This window comes from Rhodotorula paludigena (genome assembly GCF_050403205.1).
Source record: "Rhodotorula paludigena JCM10292 DNA, Rt_paludigena_JCM10292v1_ctg80, whole genome shotgun sequence".
Taxonomy (NCBI): Eukaryota; Fungi; Basidiomycota; class Microbotryomycetes; order Sporidiobolales; family Sporidiobolaceae; genus Rhodotorula; species Rhodotorula paludigena.
Genome location: NW_027481378.1, coordinates 51,111 through 69,265, shown reverse-complemented (window position 1 = coordinate 69,265; position 18,155 = coordinate 51,111). Strand labels below are relative to the sequence as shown.

General features: G+C 65.0%; 8 protein-coding genes across 8 annotated transcripts; 5 read left to right on the top strand and 3 right to left on the bottom strand.

Moving 5' to 3' along the window:
- Nucleotides 1–298: 298 nt before the first annotated feature.
- On the top strand, nucleotides 299–2,920 carry JCM10292_007673 (uncharacterized protein; the record flags this gene model as incomplete). Its single annotated transcript, XM_076652563.1, has 9 exons — nucleotides 299–308; nucleotides 622–687; nucleotides 754–1,389; nucleotides 1,449–1,544; nucleotides 1,610–1,666; nucleotides 1,730–1,828; nucleotides 1,902–1,946; nucleotides 2,069–2,722; nucleotides 2,772–2,920. The coding sequence occupies 9 exons, from the start codon at nucleotides 299–301 to the stop codon at nucleotides 2,918–2,920; spliced, it is 1,812 nt and encodes a 603-aa protein (XP_076501912.1).
- A 2,038-nt stretch (nucleotides 2,921–4,958) lies between these two features.
- On the top strand, nucleotides 4,959–6,529 carry JCM10292_007672 (uncharacterized protein; the record flags this gene model as incomplete). Its single annotated transcript, XM_076652562.1, has 6 exons — nucleotides 4,959–5,069; nucleotides 5,275–5,526; nucleotides 5,679–5,897; nucleotides 5,955–6,017; nucleotides 6,079–6,093; nucleotides 6,155–6,529. The coding sequence occupies 6 exons, from the start codon at nucleotides 4,959–4,961 to the stop codon at nucleotides 6,527–6,529; spliced, it is 1,035 nt and encodes a 344-aa protein (XP_076501911.1).
- A 785-nt stretch (nucleotides 6,530–7,314) lies between these two features.
- Nucleotides 7,315–8,798, bottom strand: JCM10292_007671 (uncharacterized protein; the record flags this gene model as incomplete). The annotated part of the gene is made up of 4 exons (XM_076652561.1): nucleotides 7,315–7,404; nucleotides 7,472–7,759; nucleotides 7,824–8,012; nucleotides 8,670–8,798. The coding sequence occupies 4 exons, from the start codon at nucleotides 8,796–8,798 to the stop codon at nucleotides 7,315–7,317; spliced, it is 696 nt and encodes a 231-aa protein (XP_076501910.1).
- A 368-nt stretch (nucleotides 8,799–9,166) lies between these two features.
- Nucleotides 9,167–10,708, bottom strand: JCM10292_007670 (uncharacterized protein; the record flags this gene model as incomplete). Its single annotated transcript, XM_076652560.1, has 3 exons — nucleotides 9,167–9,426; nucleotides 9,496–9,967; nucleotides 10,028–10,708. 3 exons carry the CDS (start codon nucleotides 10,706–10,708, stop codon nucleotides 9,167–9,169), a joined length of 1,413 nt encoding a protein of 470 aa, XP_076501909.1.
- Nucleotides 10,709–11,018: 310 nt separating this feature from the next.
- Nucleotides 11,019–12,302, top strand: BRX1 (ribosome biogenesis protein BRX1; the record flags this gene model as incomplete). The annotated part of the gene is made up of 5 exons (XM_076652559.1): nucleotides 11,019–11,247; nucleotides 11,309–11,601; nucleotides 11,674–11,775; nucleotides 11,848–12,049; nucleotides 12,136–12,302. 5 exons carry the CDS (start codon nucleotides 11,019–11,021, stop codon nucleotides 12,300–12,302), a joined length of 993 nt encoding a protein of 330 aa, XP_076501908.1.
- Nucleotides 12,303–12,542: 240 nt separating this feature from the next.
- On the bottom strand, nucleotides 12,543–13,896 carry DPM1 (dolichyl-phosphate beta-D-mannosyltransferase; the record flags this gene model as incomplete). Its single annotated transcript, XM_076652558.1, has 3 exons — nucleotides 12,543–13,076; nucleotides 13,140–13,349; nucleotides 13,429–13,896. The coding sequence occupies 3 exons, from the start codon at nucleotides 13,894–13,896 to the stop codon at nucleotides 12,543–12,545; spliced, it is 1,212 nt and encodes a 403-aa protein (XP_076501907.1).
- Nucleotides 13,897–14,205: 309 nt separating this feature from the next.
- RRD2 (peptidylprolyl isomerase RRD2) lies at nucleotides 14,206–15,693 on the top strand (the record flags this gene model as incomplete). The annotated part of the gene is made up of 7 exons (XM_076652557.1): nucleotides 14,206–14,373; nucleotides 14,430–14,558; nucleotides 14,631–14,773; nucleotides 14,832–14,903; nucleotides 14,963–15,063; nucleotides 15,121–15,245; nucleotides 15,304–15,693. 7 exons carry the CDS (start codon nucleotides 14,206–14,208, stop codon nucleotides 15,691–15,693), a joined length of 1,128 nt encoding a protein of 375 aa, XP_076501906.1.
- Nucleotides 15,694–16,318: 625 nt separating this feature from the next.
- JCM10292_007666 (uncharacterized protein) lies at nucleotides 16,319–18,046 on the top strand (the record flags this gene model as incomplete). The annotated part of the gene is made up of 3 exons (XM_076652556.1): nucleotides 16,319–16,712; nucleotides 16,778–17,229; nucleotides 17,288–18,046. 3 exons carry the CDS (start codon nucleotides 16,319–16,321, stop codon nucleotides 18,044–18,046), a joined length of 1,605 nt encoding a protein of 534 aa, XP_076501905.1.
- Between the last annotated feature and the right edge of the window lie 109 nt (nucleotides 18,047–18,155).

Below are 18,155 nucleotides of genomic sequence, written 5' to 3'. Positions count from 1 at the left end.
AGCGTCAAGGCGGTCGACCGAGGAGCGACGGCGGCAGGTGCAGCTACCGGTGCATCTCTCTCCTGCTCTTACTCCAAGTCATGTTTGACCGTCTCAGCTGACCAGACGCACTCAGACGTCTCCTGCGCGCGCTGCAGCACGCGACTGATACCCCTGCAAGCGATTCGGGTCCCGCCTCCAAGGGGCGCAGGCGCGCAAGCAGCGTGGGCGGAACCGCAAGCGTCAAGGCGGTCGACCGAGGAGCGACGGCGGCAGGTGCAGCTACCGGTGCATCTCTCTCCTGCTCTTACTCCAAGTCATGTTTGACCGTCTCAGCTGACCAGACGCACTCAGACGTCTCCTGCGCGCGCTGCAGCACGCGACTGATACCCCTGCAAGCGATTCGGGTCCCGCCTCCAAGGGGCGCAGGCGCGCAAGCAGCGTGGGTGCAACCACAAGCGTCAAGGCGGTTGGCAGAGGAGCAACGGCGGCAGGTGCAGCTCCCGGTGCGTCTCTCTCCTGCTCTTACTCTTCCTCAATCTTGCCGTGGTCACGTGTGCCCGGCTACGCTCCTGGTACCGGCCCTGTGGCAGCCTGCGTCCGCGCTATACTCAACTGGTACTGACACCTCCCGGTCTGCAGACCTCTTGAAGGACCAGATCAGCGGCAAGGAGAAGGTGCAGGACAACAAGCAGGCGCAAGAAGCTGGTGCGTTGCCGCCACCCGCGTGGCTCACTCACTCGACAAACCTGCTCACCTCCCCGTGCCGGCTAGACAACGGCATGCGCACGGCCCTCGGGCTTGACGACGACCAGACTTCTGCCGCAAGCACCCCTTGCCACGGTAGCCCCTCGGGGGCCAAGGGCACCACCGGCAGCCCCGAAGCGCCGCCGCACAGCCAGCCCGGCATCAGTACGGCTGACAACTTGCTCGAGACGCACGCGCACCCGCTTGACAGCGCCGAGCAGCCGCCCGGCAAGCCGCAGGGCTCTGTCTCGCCTGCGCAGGGTGAGCTGGACGAGTCGATGCCGGCCGCCGCGTGCAACAAGACGAGCGACATTGACCCGTTGATCCCACACAAGTCGGCGTGCGACCCGCCGCAGGGCCCGAAGAACAACGCAGTCGGCCACATTGTTGGCACGCACGACGTCTTGCAGCCGCCCACAGCGGGAGGACCGTGCCTCAGCCCAACGACCAACGACGAGCAGCAGGGTCGCGCGGGTGCCGAGGAGCAGGCACGCGAAGAGCGCGAGTCGAACGCCGAGGTCCTCGAGGGCGGCCAAACCCTCAACGGCGACAACGCTGCGGGCAAGGCAAACAAGGGCAGCGGGTCAATCAGCAAAATGGGGACGGAGGCAGCAAAGGAGAGCGGTGATGGGGACGCGAGCGGGAGCGACAAGGCCGTCAAGAGTGAGCCTGCAGCCTTGCTCTGCGCGCTGGTCTGGTCCTGACCCATTCGGCTTCCGCAGAGAGCAAGCAGGCGGCAGACAAGGCACCGCTTGGGGTCGGCATTGGCAGCAGCGGACCCGTCGACATTGAGATGGGCCACTCGGGCGCGCTCGAGGGTGCGTCTCTCTATCCTTGCCCAACCGCATCTTGCACGCACTGACCCGCAGAGCTTCCAATGCAGGAGTCGAAAGCTCAGAGCACGACTTGTTGCACGAGTCTGACGAGGGCTCGGGCAAGCGTGAGCCTCCCCGCAAGCGCTGCTGCACGCCTCACACTCACAATGCCTTGCTTGCATTTACAGCTGCTCTGCGTGACAAGGGCAAAGCACATGCCGTCACGCCCAAGGGCGACGACAAGGAGCACGTCCTCGCCAACACAAGCAAACTCGAGAATACTGAAGGTGCGCCGTCTCTTTTTCGGGGCAATTTTTCCGGCCCTGCAGCTGACGCACTCTCCCACAACTCTCCGCGCAGGCAACTTGATGGGCACAAGCAAGCGTGACAAGGGCAAGAGCAAGGGTGCGTGCTTTTCGGTCCGACTCTTCCCGGGCCAGTGAAGTAACCTGGTGTCGTCTCCTCTGCAGCACCTCTGTCCTTGCGCAGCTCGAGCCGTTCCTCGACCTTGGGCGCGTCGTCTCCAGGGCGCCGCCAGCCGCCTGTTGCCGCCCTGCCGCCCAAGCGCCGCATCAAGTCAACAGCCGAGCAGCCCTTCGTGCTTGAGCTCGAGACGGGCGGAATCCGTTGCAAGTCCGTCGCGGCGGCCGCCTTGGCGCCGCGCCTCAAGGGCAAGAGAACAACGTTGAGCTTGTCGTCGCTCTCATTGTCCAACACGTCGTCCTTGTCCGAGGACGGCAACAACTTGCGCACGGGCAGCGGCAGCACCAGGGCCGCCAAGTCCGGCGCGCCTCAGCGCAAAGCGCCCACGCCATGCGCTCCGCCCGCGCCACCTTGCCGCCGCGCTTGCGTCGAGAGCAGCAGCAGCGGCGGCAAGTCGGACAGGAACCAGGCCGGAGGCGCCCCCTCCCCGCGCGCCAGCAAGTCCCGACCGCGCAAGCGCACCAAGCGCAGCGACCGTATTGCCCCGCGCCCGCGCGGCAAGGATGCGAGCGCTCCTGCCGTCCTTGTCGCCAACAAAGAGGCTCCAGTCGGCAAGCCCTTCATCCGCGGCGCGGCAAGCCGCGCGCCCGCTCGCCTCGGCAAAGCAATGTACGACCCAGCCCGCGACGTGCTCAAGTGCCCCGTTGGCGAGTTGCGGCGCAAGGCTTGGGTTGCGAGCGAGCAGCCGCGTGGCAAGGGTGCGCGCTTTGGGCGCCTGCCGGGCACGACCGACGCGCAGGCCGACAGCGAACCGGAAGCAGTCAAAGGGGGCGTCGGACACGGTCGAGTACAACGGCGTGCTGTGCTGGAGGCGCGTGGTGAAGGAGCTCACGCAGCTCTTGGGGCTGACGCCGGAGGAAATTGTCAACTCTGCCCGCGTTGACAAGCAGAAGTGAGGCGTTTTTGTCTGGGGAAGGGTGGAGCTGCTTTGTACTTGCTGGATAGCTTGCACTGCACTACAGTACGCACATCTTCCAGCGCCTTGTGCACGCGAGAGATGACCGAGACCTTGCAAGAAGCACTTGTCAGTTGCCAGACCTTTACGCTGCAGCCTGCGGACCCCTCGCTCGCAGGCTCGACTTGATCAATTCGAGAGAGGCTATCACCAGCATGCCATACGCAGTGTGTGTAGCGGTCCGAGAGCAAGCAAGCATGACGCGCAAGGCCACCGCAAAACCCGCACGGCAGCGAGCTGGAGACACTCGAAGAGGTCAGAGTTGTCGCGCGCAGGACTAAGGACAGAGAAAGAGCGAGTAGCACAAGCGCTCTGGCGTCAGCAGGTTGGAACAAGCAAGGAAGAGGACAGACAAAGCACGGGAAGAGGACGAGGGAAACGGCGCTGCAGACAGACGAGATGGTCCATGCGGCAGGTTCAAGCCAGGGTCAGAGGGGCCAATGACACCGGTAGCACCAGCCGCAGGGCCTAGGCGGTGCACGCGGGCTAGGTGGAGAGCGCAAGGCAGTGCTACCCAACAGGAACAGCGACGGCACGGCATGCAGAGGCCTGAGCCACACGCCAGCGCGCTTGCAGCACTCGCAGAAGCCAACACAAGCCACTCTTGGGCTTGCAGTAGCGCGACAAGAGGGCGACAAAGCGGTGCGCCGCTGCTGCACTCTCCCCTGCGCTTTGTCTCGCTGCACGTCGCTCGGGAGAGCGCGCACTGCTCTCCGACCAGCTCAGACAGGGCGGCTGAGGCGCCTGCGCAGCCACGAGCTCCTTCACGACGCGTTCGCGCCGTCATCAGCTTGTACCCCACATTTCGACCTGATGAACCCCGACACGGGCGCACACGGCGTGCCAGGCGCTGTGGTACGTCTCCCATTCTTGCACAGACCGCCAGTAAGCTCGCTGATCTTGCCCCGCTGGTTCTTTGAGCGACGCCAGGGCGCCGCTTGACTGCAGCGCAACAAGGACGAGCAGGGCCAGGTGAAAGGCGAGCGCTACGAGGACCCAAGTACGCGCCCGCTCTTGCTCTCTGTGCCAGCACAGCCAAACGCTGACTCTTTCAATTCCAACGCAGCTCTCCCGCGCGTCCTCGTTGAGGACACCCCGCCAACGATCCAGCAACTCGCCCAGCGACAAGCCCTCAACCCAAGGACGTGGTCCGGCCTGCAGGCCCGGGCGCGGGACCGCGGCGGGCAGCCAGAGAGGAGGAGCGCGCAGACAAGCAGGCAGAGGGCGAGGCGGGCAACGGACTCGGGGAGAAGGAGAGCCAGGATGAGGAGATCAAGCACGCCTGGCGGCAAGACGGAGGAGACGCAGGGCGGAGGTTGCTGCAGTGCGCCTTCTACTGCCTATCTGCTGACAGAGACTAGGGGCTGACCACGACAGTCTCGACAACCAACAGGCAAGAAGCCTGGTATGGGAGAGCAGGAGCAGCCGGACGATGACCGCGAGAGGGGTGAGTTCTGCAAATCTTGACGCGGGCGCGCTCGCGAGCTGACTTGATGCCGGTCCACCCGCACACCAGGCGCACAAGACGGCAAGTGGGCAGTTTGCGCTGCGGCTGGTGGGGCCAAGGTGGCCCGTCTAACCCTCGGGCACTGCAGCTGTTGACACTGACGCAGCGATCAAAAAGTCTGGCGGCAAAGGAGGCGTCCTGAGCATTGTCGGAGACGACACGGACGAGGTTGACAAGGGCAACGGCGAGGCAGGCGACGGCAGCAAGGAGCAGCGCGTTGAGCTCGCGACAGGCAAGTCCTGCAGACCAAGCGCGCCCGCCCCCGCTTGCCAGCTCTGGCAATGGGGTGGTTGAGCGGCCTTATGAGGGCAAGGCTCAGCCGCCTGCAGGCCCAACCAGCAGACTTGTCGTTGCATACGAGTCGACCCTGCGGCCGTTCGACCACGAGCACGCGCAGGCTGCTTGCTTGCCCGCCAAGCCCAGCGCAGCCCGTGCTGGGGCGCTCGGGGTACCGCAGAGCCCGGCGCTGGCAATGCGTGGCCCAAGCAGCGGAGGGCAAGTGCCGGAGGATGGCGCCGCAGGAGCGTGCGCGACCAAGGCCGCCCGCTTGACCCAGCCGCGCCTGCTTGTTGCGCCACTGCCCGTGCGTTTGTTTTGCCTGCGGCACCAGCCGCTTGATGAGCCGGGGGGCACGACCAAGGGCGGCGGCGAAGGCATGGCTCACGACCATCCGCCCGCTCCCAGCCGCCAATCGACGTCCTCTCTCGTGCGCCCGTCACCCGTCTTGAGGCTTCACTTGGCTTCATTTGGTCACATTGCCGGGCCAGGACGCGCTTGTTGCGCTGCAGCCACGCGGCGCGCATGGCAACGCGGCGCCGCTTGCGGGCGGCCTCTCCGGTGAGATGCACTTGTCTGCGGCGTTTAAAGACCCCACGCTGCCAAAGGCGGTCTGCATTGCAAGCTCGCACAGCAAGAACGCTGCCGCAGCAACGGAAACGGGCGCAAGCAACGGCAATGGCAAGATCCCCGAGGCAGTTGGTCTCGCAAAAGACAGCCTAGCGCACCACCTCGCAAAGCTTGGAGCGGTCAAGGCTTCCAAGGTGCGTTTGTCTTTGGTTTACACCCAAGCAGACAACTGATGCAGCTCGCCTGCAGCATGACGAGGCGGATTCATGGTCGGTGAAGGCAAGCGTGCGCTGAAACGAGCGGTCCGTCTGCTGCTCGGCCTTCTGCTTACCTGTATCACGCACAGATTGACTCGCACTCGGGCAAGAGCAACAACTCTGCGTCCGAACCGTCGACCAAAATGCCCAAGGTTCAGCTGCTGGACATTTTCCGCAGCAAGCAGCCGTTGCGCACCGACACAGTTGCCGGCGTTGACTTTGCCTTCTTTGATTGCGAGTGCCCGCTCGAGCACAGCCAGCAGCAGAGTAGCAAGGCGGCGCAGCGGCAGGGGCACGAGAACGAGGCGGTGCATGTTCTGTTCGTCTACCCTGTCGCCGATCCAACCGCTGACGTACACTTGCAGGCGTACTCGGCCGCCAAGACAACTGTCGAGGACGCAGGCAAGACCGAGGGCAAGCAGAGCACGGTGCGCCGCGGTCGCTTCCGCTCTCTCGGGCCGCACTGCTGACCCGCTTGTGCATTGGCAGGTTGATCAGCAGCGGGTGCGCTGTCTCGAGCATTGCTTTGGGCGTGTCAAGGCACTTACACACTCGTGTTTGATAGGACAATTTCCTCCTCAACGATGACCGCGAGAATGGCTGCGCTCACTCATTGCGCAAGCGCCCGCGCCTCTCGTTCCCTGCCCGCGCATCCCTGCCGCACCTCTTGCCGCTGCGCTTCTCTGCCTTGACGCTGTCGTTGCCCTGCGGCCTCCGCTCAACCAAGGGCGGTGGCGGCCACGGCATCAGCGTGCTCGGCGGTGGCCTGGCCCCGTGCCTCGCCATCCTCGACGGTGTGTGGAGCGGCCGCAAGGCGCAGACGCCTGCCGCGCCCATCATTGAGCTCGCCGACAACCTGCAGCAGCCCGTTCTGCTGTGGGCGCTCAACGCCGACGCGGGCAGCCCGCCTGACTTGTTCCAGTATTTGAGCACAAAGTGAATGACGCGCTGGGGAGCGTGCAAGCACAACTTGCGTTCTACAACTCCCGGTGCATGTCTCAATTCTCTCACTTCTCGACTCATTATCCCTGCACAGACCCATTGTTCTGACACCTCTGTAGCGCTGTTCTGGCAGGTACATGCAAGTGTAAAGCATTGACTCACATGCTCAACTGTGACGCTTGGCAGCGTTGTCCAGCATGCCGCAATGGCTAAGGCCCGAGTGCACAATTGTCATTGAGCAAGAGACCGGGTCAGGTAAACATTGCAATGGCCTTAGCTGTGAAGGCTAAATGCACTTTGCAGAAGCCTGCAGGCTGCTGTGCATTGCCAGAGCGCAGCACTTGGGCAGTAAGGGCCTTGTCGAGCGTTTCAGAGATCTGGGATTACATACGCAGATGTCGGGCTTCAGTGGCAGAGTGCCCTGTGCAAAATGAGATGGTGAGATGCACAATGGATGTCTCGTCCAAGATGTGCGCGCAGATCCTTGCGGCGACGGAGCAGGAGAAGAAGCGTGACGGGCGCTTCAGCCCGGGACGGACGTTCGGAACCCGCCTGTCTAGCGCAACTCCGCAGTCTTGCTCCGATTCTCCTCGACCTCTTCCAGTCCTCGACGCGCGCCAGTCGTGATCTCTAGCGGCATTGTGCGGCTTGATTGGCATGCGCCGACAATGCTCCTTCCTCCCGGTACCCTGATAGACCCACACCCTCAACCAGCCGAGTTGGTCTCTGAAGACGCGAGCAGCAGCAGCGCACGCCGTGGTAGTACACTGAGTCTCTGGAGGGCTACGCGCGCCCAGCCTTGCCCTTCTCCTTCTTGGCCGCGTCCTCCTTCTTCCCCTTGCCCTTCTTCCTCCCGCCCTCCTTGACCTTGTTCTGCAAAGTCAAGCTTAGTGAGCTCAGCTCATCCGCGAGAGCAGACCAACGACAGAGCCAGACGCACCTTCTTCCGCTCGGCCTTCTTGACGGCGCGCTCGAGGCGCTTCTCGCGCTTCTCGACCCGCTTGCGCAGCACCTCGACGAGCTTCTCGGCGGCGGTGAGATTGGCCTTGAGCTCGTTGACTGCTGCGCTTGCCGAGTTGAGCTCCGTCCGTGCGGCAGCGAGATCGGAACGGAGAGTGTCGATGCGGCGGGAAGAGGCTGAAGCGGACGGATCGACGGCCGTCGAGACTAACGCGGCGGGTTCAGCGTTAGACGAGTCGCTGAGCACGAGCACAGCAGGCTTGTGGTCCTGCATCAGCACAAGCACAAAGGCGTCACTTGGCTAGTGTGCCTGAAATACTTGAATAACTCACTTCGCTTGTCCCGATGCGCACAGGGAAGGAGCCGATGTGCTGGTCAGTCTTTGACACGTACTGCGCAAGAGCATCAATGAACTGCGTAAGAGCCATGAAATTTGGGATAGCCCGCACATTGTCCTTGATTTTGGGCGCGTTGACCCGGGTGGCTTTGCCAAGGCAGCCGTTTTGAAGCTGGACTTCTGGCTGCACGACATTCAGCAAAACTCAATCTTCAGTTCAATACTCCGGTGTGGACAAAGACACTTACAAAAAACTTCATGCGCCATAACAGACGCTCCTGTGGCTCCTTCGCGGTCGAGAAGCACGTGTGCTCGCTTCGGATCTCAACACAGCGCCATTGCGGTTTGTGGTCCGTCGGCGATCCAGAACGCCGAAGGCGAACCATAAAGTTGCAGCGCGAGGCGTCGAGAACGCAAGCGAAGACGACATCAGGGCTGTCTCCCGCCACGGCTCTGGCGGTGATGAATTGGCCGCGACGTCGTGCTGAAGCCTTCAGGGAGCCCTCGAGGTCATGCATACTGCGAAAACCAGCGATCGTGTCACCTGGACCAAGGTTGGCGGGAAGACTAGGGCGATCCTGAGGAGAAGGCGATCAGCTCTTCGAAGCGAAGTGGCAGCGGATCTGAGCACCTTCTGCCAGTGCGAGGTGCCGAAGCTGTCCGGGTGCGCTGTATGACGCTTGGCATCGAGATTGACGTTTTGTAGGCTGATGACCTTCCATCCTTGGGAGTCTCGGTCGTCCGAGGCCTCTGCAACGACGAGAACATGCATGCAACGGGCCGTCTGCCCCTTGATGGGCTCGACGTGGCACCGCAAATACAATCTCCGCGGCGCGCGCACATCCCAGTACCGTCCGACGTAGTTGAAGCCGGCGCGGAGGGCGGCAAGCTGCGTGGCGAGGAGCAGATCGCTCCAATGCTGCCACTTGCTCCCGACCGACGGCCAGAACTTGCTCGGCGGCGCCGACATCGCAGCGCGCGCGACAGAGCAGGGAGGAGCGGGGGGAGAAGCAGGAAAGAGAAGCCGAAAAGCTCGAGCGACGGCGGAAGAGCCGCGCGGACGGGGGACGGACGAGGTGCGTGCGGCGTCGCGACGGGTTGGGCGTGCACCGCCTCGTCGAAGCGAGCGCCTGAGCGAGTGACAGAAGCGTGGCTCAGTAAGAGCGGGCGCGAAGAGGAAGAGAGAGAAGACTGAGCGGAGCCCGAGAACCGGCGAAGCCTCCTTCGCGGCAGTCGCCGTCGCACGCGAGCCGCAGCGAGACTCAAGCCGTCTATGATGCACAACACGAAGCCCACGAGCCATACTCGTCGAGCTCTAGCCCCAAAACCGTATGTCGCTCAATCCGGCGCCCTCTTCTTTGCCACCCCTGCCAGCACCGGCCCTCTCAGCGGCAGCACCTCTTCCCCTCCTCCTCCCACCGGCCCGCCTCCTCCCAACCCCAACCCGAGCGCAGCGCGGTCCTGGTCGCGCGCGTCCCAGGTCGCGTAGAGGACGCCGCCGCCGAGGGTGAGGGCGACGCCGACGAAATTGAGGGGCGAGAGGCGCAGGCCAAAGAGGAGGAGGGACGCGAGGATCGTCGTCGCCTGCGCGGCGTGGGCTGCGGGCACGGAGCGCACGTTAGCACCTGAGCAGCAGGGTCCGAGCAGGCACGAGGAAGGGAACGCACTCGTGATGGCGAGCGCGGGCGGGCGCGTCTTTTTGTCGGCGACGAGGCCGAGGACGACGACGGCAAAGCTGAGCACGCCGTTGAGCGCGACCTCTGCGAGGTGCGCGCGGGTGAACTCGTTGCCGCGGACAAAGCGCCACAGGCGGCGGGGCTCGCCGTTGACGACGGCAAAGAGGGCGCAATGGAGGGACGAGAGGGGCGACATGCGCGCGAGGATGTCGAGCGGGTGGAGCGAGAGGCGCGACTCGAGGATGTGCGTCACGAGGAGGGACTTGGCGGTGAGGAGGAGCGTCGAGCCGATGAGGAAGAGCGAGCCGAGCGAGAGGTACTGTTCGTGGTGCGAGGTGAAGGCGACGCCGAGGAGGACGCCGAGGAGCGCCGAGGCGGTGCGCAGGGTCGTGCGGTGGCGGAAGAAGGAGACAGAGAGGAGGAGGGTGAGGATGGGTGCGGCCGCTCGCAGCGAGACGTGAAACTGCCGAATGAAAGAGCGTGAGCCGGACCTCGCACACCCGCCCAGACGAGAAGAACGCACGGGGACGGGGACCAGGCGGAGCGCCATGTTGGAGCAGAGGATCTCGCAGGAAAAGACGACGGCGATGGCCTGGAGGAGCGAGTTGTGCTTGATGGGGACGCGCTGCGGGCGGTAGACGCCGAGGCGCTGTGCGAGCATGGTGCCGAGGGTGGCGCACGACATCTGCCAGCTCGTGAGCGAGTAGGTGAGGCCGTGGAAGAAGCCGCGGAGGAGCGTCTTGTTGGAGAGGGTGGCCGAGACGGAGACGAGGAAGAGGGCGAGGAGGGCCGGGTGGAGCGAGCGGACGAACGAGACGTAGGTCGCGGGGCGGGCGGCGGCGGTCGCGTACTCGTGGAGGGTGAGGCTCGCGCGGCGGAGGAGCGGCAGGTGGGCGTGCTTGAGCGGGGTGCCGGCCGGGTTGGGCGAGGGCGGGTGTCTGCGCGTGATGGTGCCGCGGAGGACGGGGCTCGAGGCGCGGCTCGAGGGCGCGCTCGACGCGGGCGACACGCGGATGCGGGTCGTGTCTGGGTTGGGCGAGCGGCGCGCGAGGTCGGGCGGGGCGGCGGCCGAGCGGAGCGAGTTGGGAAGGTCGCGCGCGACGAGCGACCGCTCGCGGCGGTGCTGCTGCTGCTGCTGCTGCGAGGCGCTGGACGAGCAGCCAGCAGAGAGCGTGGCGGTGCCAGCGAGCGTGCCCACGTCCATGCTGGGCTGCAGGCGCGGCGAACGCCCGTGCAAGTGGAGCCCACGACGAGGCGCGTCTCGATGCGGAGCAGAGTGGGAGCAACTGAGAGGGAGAGAGAGCGCGCCCAGCGGGCTAGGGGTGCATTGGTCCACCTGCACGCAGCCCCCTTTGCACGCGTCTGAGCCTTGAATGCTGCCGGATTGCGCGAGGCGGGGCCGGGGCGGCAGCCGCGCGGCGATCCCACGCGCGCTCGAGCTCGGAAGGCGCACGGCGGCCGACTCGCCTCGTCTGCTCTCCGCACAGCACTCGAGCAGCACAGCACGGGCAGGGATGGCTCCGTCAGCACTCGCAAAGCAGTCGCTCAAGCGCAAGCGCACCGCAGACGCAGACGGCGACGACGACACTCCCATCGCCGCCTCGTCCTCATCAGCAGGAGCAGCACCCGCGACCACCAAGCCGTACAAGCAGCGCGTGCTCGTCACGAGCTCGCGCGGCATCTCGCAGCGCCAGCGCCACCTCATGACCGACCTCCTCGCCCTCCTCCCGCACGCAAAGAAGGGTCCGTCCCCCCGCTCACCTCCCTCGTCGGACCCACGACACTGACCGCACGCCGCTCACAGAGACCAAGCTCGAGGACAAGCACAACCTCCCGTCGATCAACGAGCTGTGCTACCTCTCGTCGTGCAACAACGCCCTCTTCTTCGAGGCGCGCCGCCAGCACAACGACCTGTACCTCTGGGCCGCAAAGGCGCCCAACGGGCCCTCGGTCCGCTTCCACGTCCTCAACCTCCACACCATGGACGAGATGAAGATGACGGGCAACTGCCTCAAGGGCTCCAGGCCCCTCGTCGTCTTTGACGCCCAGTTCGACGAGCAGCCCCACTGGCGCCTCATCAAGGAGGTCCTCACCCACGTCCGTCCCCTCTCTCGGTGCCTTTATCGAGAGCACGCACTGACAATGCACCCACACCGTCCGCGCACGCAGACGTTCGCGGTGCCCAAGACGGCGCGGCGAGCCAAGCCCTTCATCGACCACGTCCTCAACTTCTCGATCGCCGACGGCAAGATCTGGTTCCGCAACTACCAGGTGTGTCCCTGCGCGCCTCACTTGCTGCAACTATGAGCTCGACACTGACGCACCTCTGCGTCGCCCCGCCAGATCCTCGACACCCCCTCTGCCGACGCGCTCGCGGCGACCTCGTCGTCGTCGTCGGCGCTGACGGACGCGCAGGCGCGCAAGCTCGCACAGAAGGAGGGCATGCCGCACCTGAGCCTGAGCGAGGTCGGGCCCCGCTTCGTGCTCAACCCGGTAAAGATCTTCGAGGGGAGCTTCAACGGCGCGTGCCTGTACGAGAACAAGGGTGCGCTTTTCCGCCCGTCTCTTTACACTGGCCCATTCTCAACACGTACTGACGCTCTGTCCCCCTCCGTCCGTTCGTTCCCGCAGAGTTCGTCCCGTCGTCGCAGCGCTACGCGAGCACCAAACTCGCGCGCGCAGCCAAGTACCGCGGGCGCAAGGACCAGCAGGCGGTGCGCGCCGTGCGGCAGGACGAGCTGCGCGCCGAGCGCCGCGAGCGCGACGACAAGCTCGGGAAGCGCAACGTGTTTGCGTGAGCGCGGTCACCGTGTGCGCGGGCGGGTCGTGTGCGTGTGTACGAGGTGTATGTGCTATGCAGCTACTCTTTTTCGTTCGTCTTTCTATGTCGAGGCCATAGGGCGAGAGTGACAAGTGTCTTTTTTCCCGTTGCCTCGCGCCCGTGCGAGAGAGGTGACAAAACTACGACCCGGCTACTGCTGCACCACTACACACAAGAACCCGTCCTCTATGCGGCTGCGAAACTCCGCACGGCGTACTCAGACGAATCGTTTGCGCTCCAGTACTTGCCCGTCTCCTGCGCCTCCCGACCCGCCGCCGAGTGCGGCCGTCCAGCTCCGGAGCGCGTCCTGCCCTCCTGCCGTCCCGCCTCCCCGTGGTCGCGGCGCGCTCGGCCCGCCGCTCGAGCGCAGCTTGGACCTGCCTAGCCCTTTCGGGCTGAGCGGCGGCGTCCCCGCGTCCTTTGGCATCCCGCCGAGCGGGAACTCGCTCCCGCGCGAGAGGCCCCTCCGCCGGCGCCTCCACGCCCTCTCGCCGACCCACAGCGCGACGGTGACTGCGAGCGCGAGGGCGAGGTGGAAGGCGAGGCCCCAGGACCAGACGTAGAGCGAGACGAGCTGGCCGACGTATTTGAGCATGACTTTGGACGAGAGCTTGGACGAGCCCGAGGTGCGCAGCCCGAACGAGTAGGGGATTTCGGGGAGCGTCGACGAAGCGTGCGGGAGCGGAGACTTGAGGAGGAGCTCGAGCGCGATCTTGAACCCAGAGGGGTTGATCGGGTGCAAGCGGCGGAACTGCGAGCGGGCCCATCTCGTCAGTGCTGGCGGGTGCGAGGCATCGTCAAAGCAACGACGCACCTGCTCCTTGGTGATGGCAAAGAAGCCTGTCATGGGATCGCTGGCGCTCGTGAGCGGGCGCGCGAGGACGCGCGCGCCCCACGAGATGATGCGGCGGTGCAGCGGCCAGCCAGATGACATACTCACGCCTTGACCGTAACGAGTGCCGAGTGCGAGAGGCGTAGAGGGCGTGAGTGCGTCTAGGAGAGGCTGCACGGCCGAGGGAGGGTGCTGCCGAGTCGGAGTGGAAGCAGGTTAGTCCGAAGATGAGAGCAAAGGCGAAGCGTTCCGACTGCGAAGCGGGGCATACCTGCAAGTCTGCGTCCATGACGACCATCTTCTCTCCCCGTGCGCGCTCAAAGCCGCGCAGGACGGCCGAGCTGAGCCCCTTTTCGTCGGTGCGGACGAGGAGCTCGACGTTGTAGCCCTCGTCGCGGCGGAGGCGGTCGCATTCCTGCTCGGTGCCGTCGCGCGAGTTGTCGTCGACGATGAGGACCTCGGTCTGGGCCGGGTCGCGCACGGCGGCAAAGACGGCGCGGACGAGGGGCGCGAGGTTGTCGCGCTCGTGGTACGCGGGGACGACGACCGAGCTGGCGATGCGCGGGCGGTCGGGCGGGATGTCGCGGTGGGTCGGCGGGGCGTAGCGCGCGGACGAGCGCGGGTCGTAGCGGGCCGACTTGGCGGGGCGGAGGGCGACGAGCGAGACGACCAAGGTGACGACGAAGACGAGGGCGAGCGCCTGCGGGGTGAGGGTCGCGCCCGGAGTCCGCCAGCGCATCTCGTGCGGTCTCAGTCGCGCTCTCCACGGGAGTGTAGAGCAGAGAAGCGAGGGAGCGAGCGGGGCACAGCCTCGCGCCGGGAAGAGGCGATGAGAACGCGTCCGACCTGTCGCGGTCAAGCGAGGATGAGAGGGTCCAGGCGGGCAGTAGGTACGCGTCCAGTAAGCAACTGCATTGCCTGCACGCTGCTCGAGCCTTTGTCTGGTGCTCTTCGCCGGGTCACGTGCGGCAATTTCCCCGGTCATCGCCTGCTGCAGGCAAGTCCTCGCCGTTCTCCCTTTGCCACGACTGCAGCAAAGCTGTGCAGGATGGCACAGACTATCCAGAGCACGCTGCCGACCAAGCGCATCGTCTCCAAGGCCCACCTCGACGCCTGGCTCGACTCGCCCACCCACGCCGATGTCGTCCGCTTCGTCGAGCAGCTCAACCAGAGCGTCGTCGGCGTAAAGCTCACCGACACCGTCGAAGAGAGCCAGGTACGTCCCTGCTCCCACTGTGCCGCCCGCACGCCGCTGACGCCGCACACCCTCAGGCCGTCTCGGCTCTCGTGAGCGTCCTCGACCAAGTCGAGCAGATCTACCACGACACGCCGCCCGTCGACAACGGCAAGTCGCGCTTCGGCAACCCCGCCTTCCGCGACTTCTACGACAAGGTCGCCGCCGTGCGCTCTCCCCCGCCCCCTCACCTCCCTCCTACCGCACCGGTTGCTGACCCTTGACGGCCACACTCGCAGCGCGCCCCAGAACTCCATGCACGGATACCCGGGCTCGACAGTGCCTACGTCAACGAGCTCTGCGTCTACTTCTGCGAGAGCTGGGGGAACCGCACTCGCGTCGACTATGGCAGCGGCATGGAGCTCAACTTTATCTGCTGGCTGTGCGTGCACGCTCTGGGCCTTTCCGCGCCGTCTCCGCTAACATGACTGCACTCGCAGGCTGTGCCTGCAGAAGCTTGGCGTGATCAGCGAGGAGGACAGCAAGGCCATCGTCATCAAGGTCTTCTGGAAGTGGGTCCGGTTTCAAGTGTGCTGGCAGCGGCTTTGAGCTCAGCCCTTGTACCTCACAGATACATGCGTATCGCACGACTGCTTCAGTCAGGCTACTGGCTCGAGCCCGCCGGCTCGCACGGCGCACAGGGGCTCGACGACTATCACTTTGCCGTTTTCAGTGCGTTGAAACTTATCCGTCTCGCGCGTTCGCCGCTGACGAGATCGCACTGTACAGTATTTGGCTCGGCGCAGCTGCGGGACCACAAGTACCTGCGCCCCAAGTGCATCCACGACAATGAGATTCTCGACGAGTTTGCCAAGGACTACATGTACCTCTCCTACGTCCGCTACATCAATTCGGTTCGTCCGCGCTTGTTACGCTCAGCTTCCTCACAGTCTATTGATGCACGGACCTTAGATCAAGACGGCCTCGCTGCGGTGGCACTCGCCCATGCTCGACGACATCAGCGGCGTGCGGCAGTGGGCCAAAGTCAACGACGGCATGCTCAAGATGTATCGCGCCGAGGTCCTCGCCAAGCTCCCCGTCGCACAGCACTTCCTCTTTGGCGCGCTTCTCCCCTATCCCGACGCGCCCGAGCTCGAGGCGCACCACGAGGAGTCGGACGTTCATGTCGACTCTCACGGCCACCTGCACGTCCGGGGCGAGTCCGAGTTTTCGTCGTGCTGCGGCATAGCTATCCCGTCGGGATTTGCGGCTGCGCAGGCGGCAAAGGAGGCGGCGGGAGGAGCAGGAGGGCTGCGAAGTGTCGGCGACCAGGCGGGTGTGCGGCGCATCCCGTTCGACTAGGGCGTCGAGGAGCTGCAGTGACACGATGTACATGCTATTTATCGTGCCGTGCTCGACGAGGGCGAGCTAGGGCGAGCGAGAGCGCGAGGAAAGTGCGAGAATGCGTTCGGGAAGGTCCCGCGCAACGAGGGCTGCAATCCGGTGTTGATGGCTCGTATGGCTTTCGGTGATCGCACCAGGGGTTCTGCGATTTACATCTAGTAGACGACGACTGGGAGGAACGGCACGCTACAGTGTAGGGAGAATACGGGACCTGTGCGGAAGGAGGAGGACGAGCGAGTCTCGAGTCGTCGCTGCACGTCGTCGCTGGCCTCTGATACAGACCCCTCGATCTTGTCTCCTCATCAAATGCAATGTGACCCCGTCCCACAAGGAAGTCCTGCCGATCGACTGCACCTCCTCGAGGAGCCCCTCTCTCGGCTTGACCGGCTTGCCTGAACTCCCTCGTCTCCTTTGCTCGCTGTGCTGGCCTGGAACCCCCAGCTGAAGTGACCTGATTGCTACGCGCGTATCCTCTGAGCCTTCAAGCAGGTGCGTGGCCTTCTCCCTTCCGTTGCCGATGAGGCTGCGAACGCTCACGCTTCCGCGAGTGTCGCTGCGCAGATCGCCCGCCAAGCTCGCCATCATGGAAGATACACCTGAAGACGCGACCCTGCGCCCGTTCAACCCTCTGCACGACGCCTTGTCGAGCTCTACGCCCCGACCAGCACCGCCTCGCTCCCCACTACTCTCGCCGCCTCGCTCGCCGCAGCTCGGCGGAAGGACGCCGTCTCGTCCTCCCCTGCACTCGCAGGGCTCGACTGGATCGATGAGTGGCTACGGGCAACAGGCGGGACAAGCGCGCTCACCGCCCGCGCCGAGACGCTCCCCTGGATCCGGACTCTCCGTGCGGCAGCCCCCGTCGCCGACTCCGCCGACTCAGCTGCAGGTGCACGAGCAGAGTGTGCCGCACGAGGAGGACCTCGAGCACTTTGCCGAGATCTGCCGCAGGCTGTATTTTGAGAAGGATGGCGATGCGGGTGCGTCTCGCTTTCTTGCCCTTCTCCAGCACACACCTCGAGACTGACTATGTCACATGGAACAGCACGACAAGTCGACTCGATCCTGCAGCGTCTCCCCGCTGCGCACCGCACCGCCTACGCCCGCACCATGTCGGCCGTCCGCACCGCCTTCCACCGCTCGGAAGAGCAGCGCCGTCGCGCCGAGGTCGAGCACCTCCTCTCGTCCACCGCACCCGCACAGGGACTCAAAGCGCACCTCGGCATCTCGCGCGAGAGCACCTCGGCCAAGGCGCTCCGCTCGCCCGCTGCGAGAGCGTACCGCCGCGCAAGGGTCAAGGAGTTTGTCGCGGCGCACTGCGTCAAGGACATGCCGGGCACGCACCCGTTCTTTCGCGCGCTGTGGGCGGCCTTGTCGATGCAGGCGCAGGGTGCAGCTGAGGCGAGGTGCATCGAGTGGGAGGTCGATGTCGCGGTGTTTGCCGAGGCGGGCGGGAGCCCGGAATGGGCACGAGATGCAGTCGTGCTGCTCAAGAGCGTACGGTAATGTGACATTTGCAAATCGATGTCAAGGGCTGACCGGTCTTTATACGCAGGTCCTGGGCATGTCGGAGCGCGTCAAGGAGGCGTCGTACGCCGATTCGCTTCGGACCTCGTTGATGAGTTCTTCCGCCGCGTCCGAAACGTCGAGCGTCGCAGGCGAGCCCGTCATCGCGCCAGTCATCTTCGAACGTGCGACGGTTACGGCTGCAGGCCTGCCTGCGCAGCAGCGCAAGGAGCCTCCGCCGGTCCCGCCGCACCGCGGCAGCCTCAACGCCCGCACTCGCAGCGGATCAGATCCGTTCCTCGACCCCGCGGAGAAGGCGGCGCGGCAGCACGCCTCGGCGCCGCCGCATCTAGCCGCCTCTGCTGTGTCGCCCCTCGCTTCTCCCGCCTCGCCATTGTCCCCGTCCGCCTCGGTACCGCTCCTCTCCTCCACCTCACCTTCCACGACAGACCCGCCGACGCCTTCTGGCACGGTCGCGGACACCACACCGCCAGCGCAGTACCGCCTCTTCACCCTCCCTTCCTACCTGACCAACCCGGAGCTCCTCACGCTCTGCGCCCTCTTCCCTGAATTCATCTGCACGCCGTCTATGCGCTCGGCTGCGCGCTTGCCCTTGCGTAAAGCCGCGCAGACGCCTGCACGGCTTGAAGCGGGTGAGGCGCATGACCTCGATGGCGCGGACGGACCGACTGTCAGAGTGGGGCACGGAACGTTGAGGCTCGGGACGGCGAGGCGAGAGGCGGGGTGGAGGGGCACGTGGTGGGAGCGAATTGCGAGCTGGCTGCGCAGGCTGTTCGGGCTCGTGTAGACGCGCGCGAGACGCAAGGAAGGCTGTTGCGGCTGGTCCGCTCTCCACCTTCTCTTCTCTCAAGAACCCTCCAGAGGCGGTGAGTGAGATGCGCGTCGGCGATGCAGCG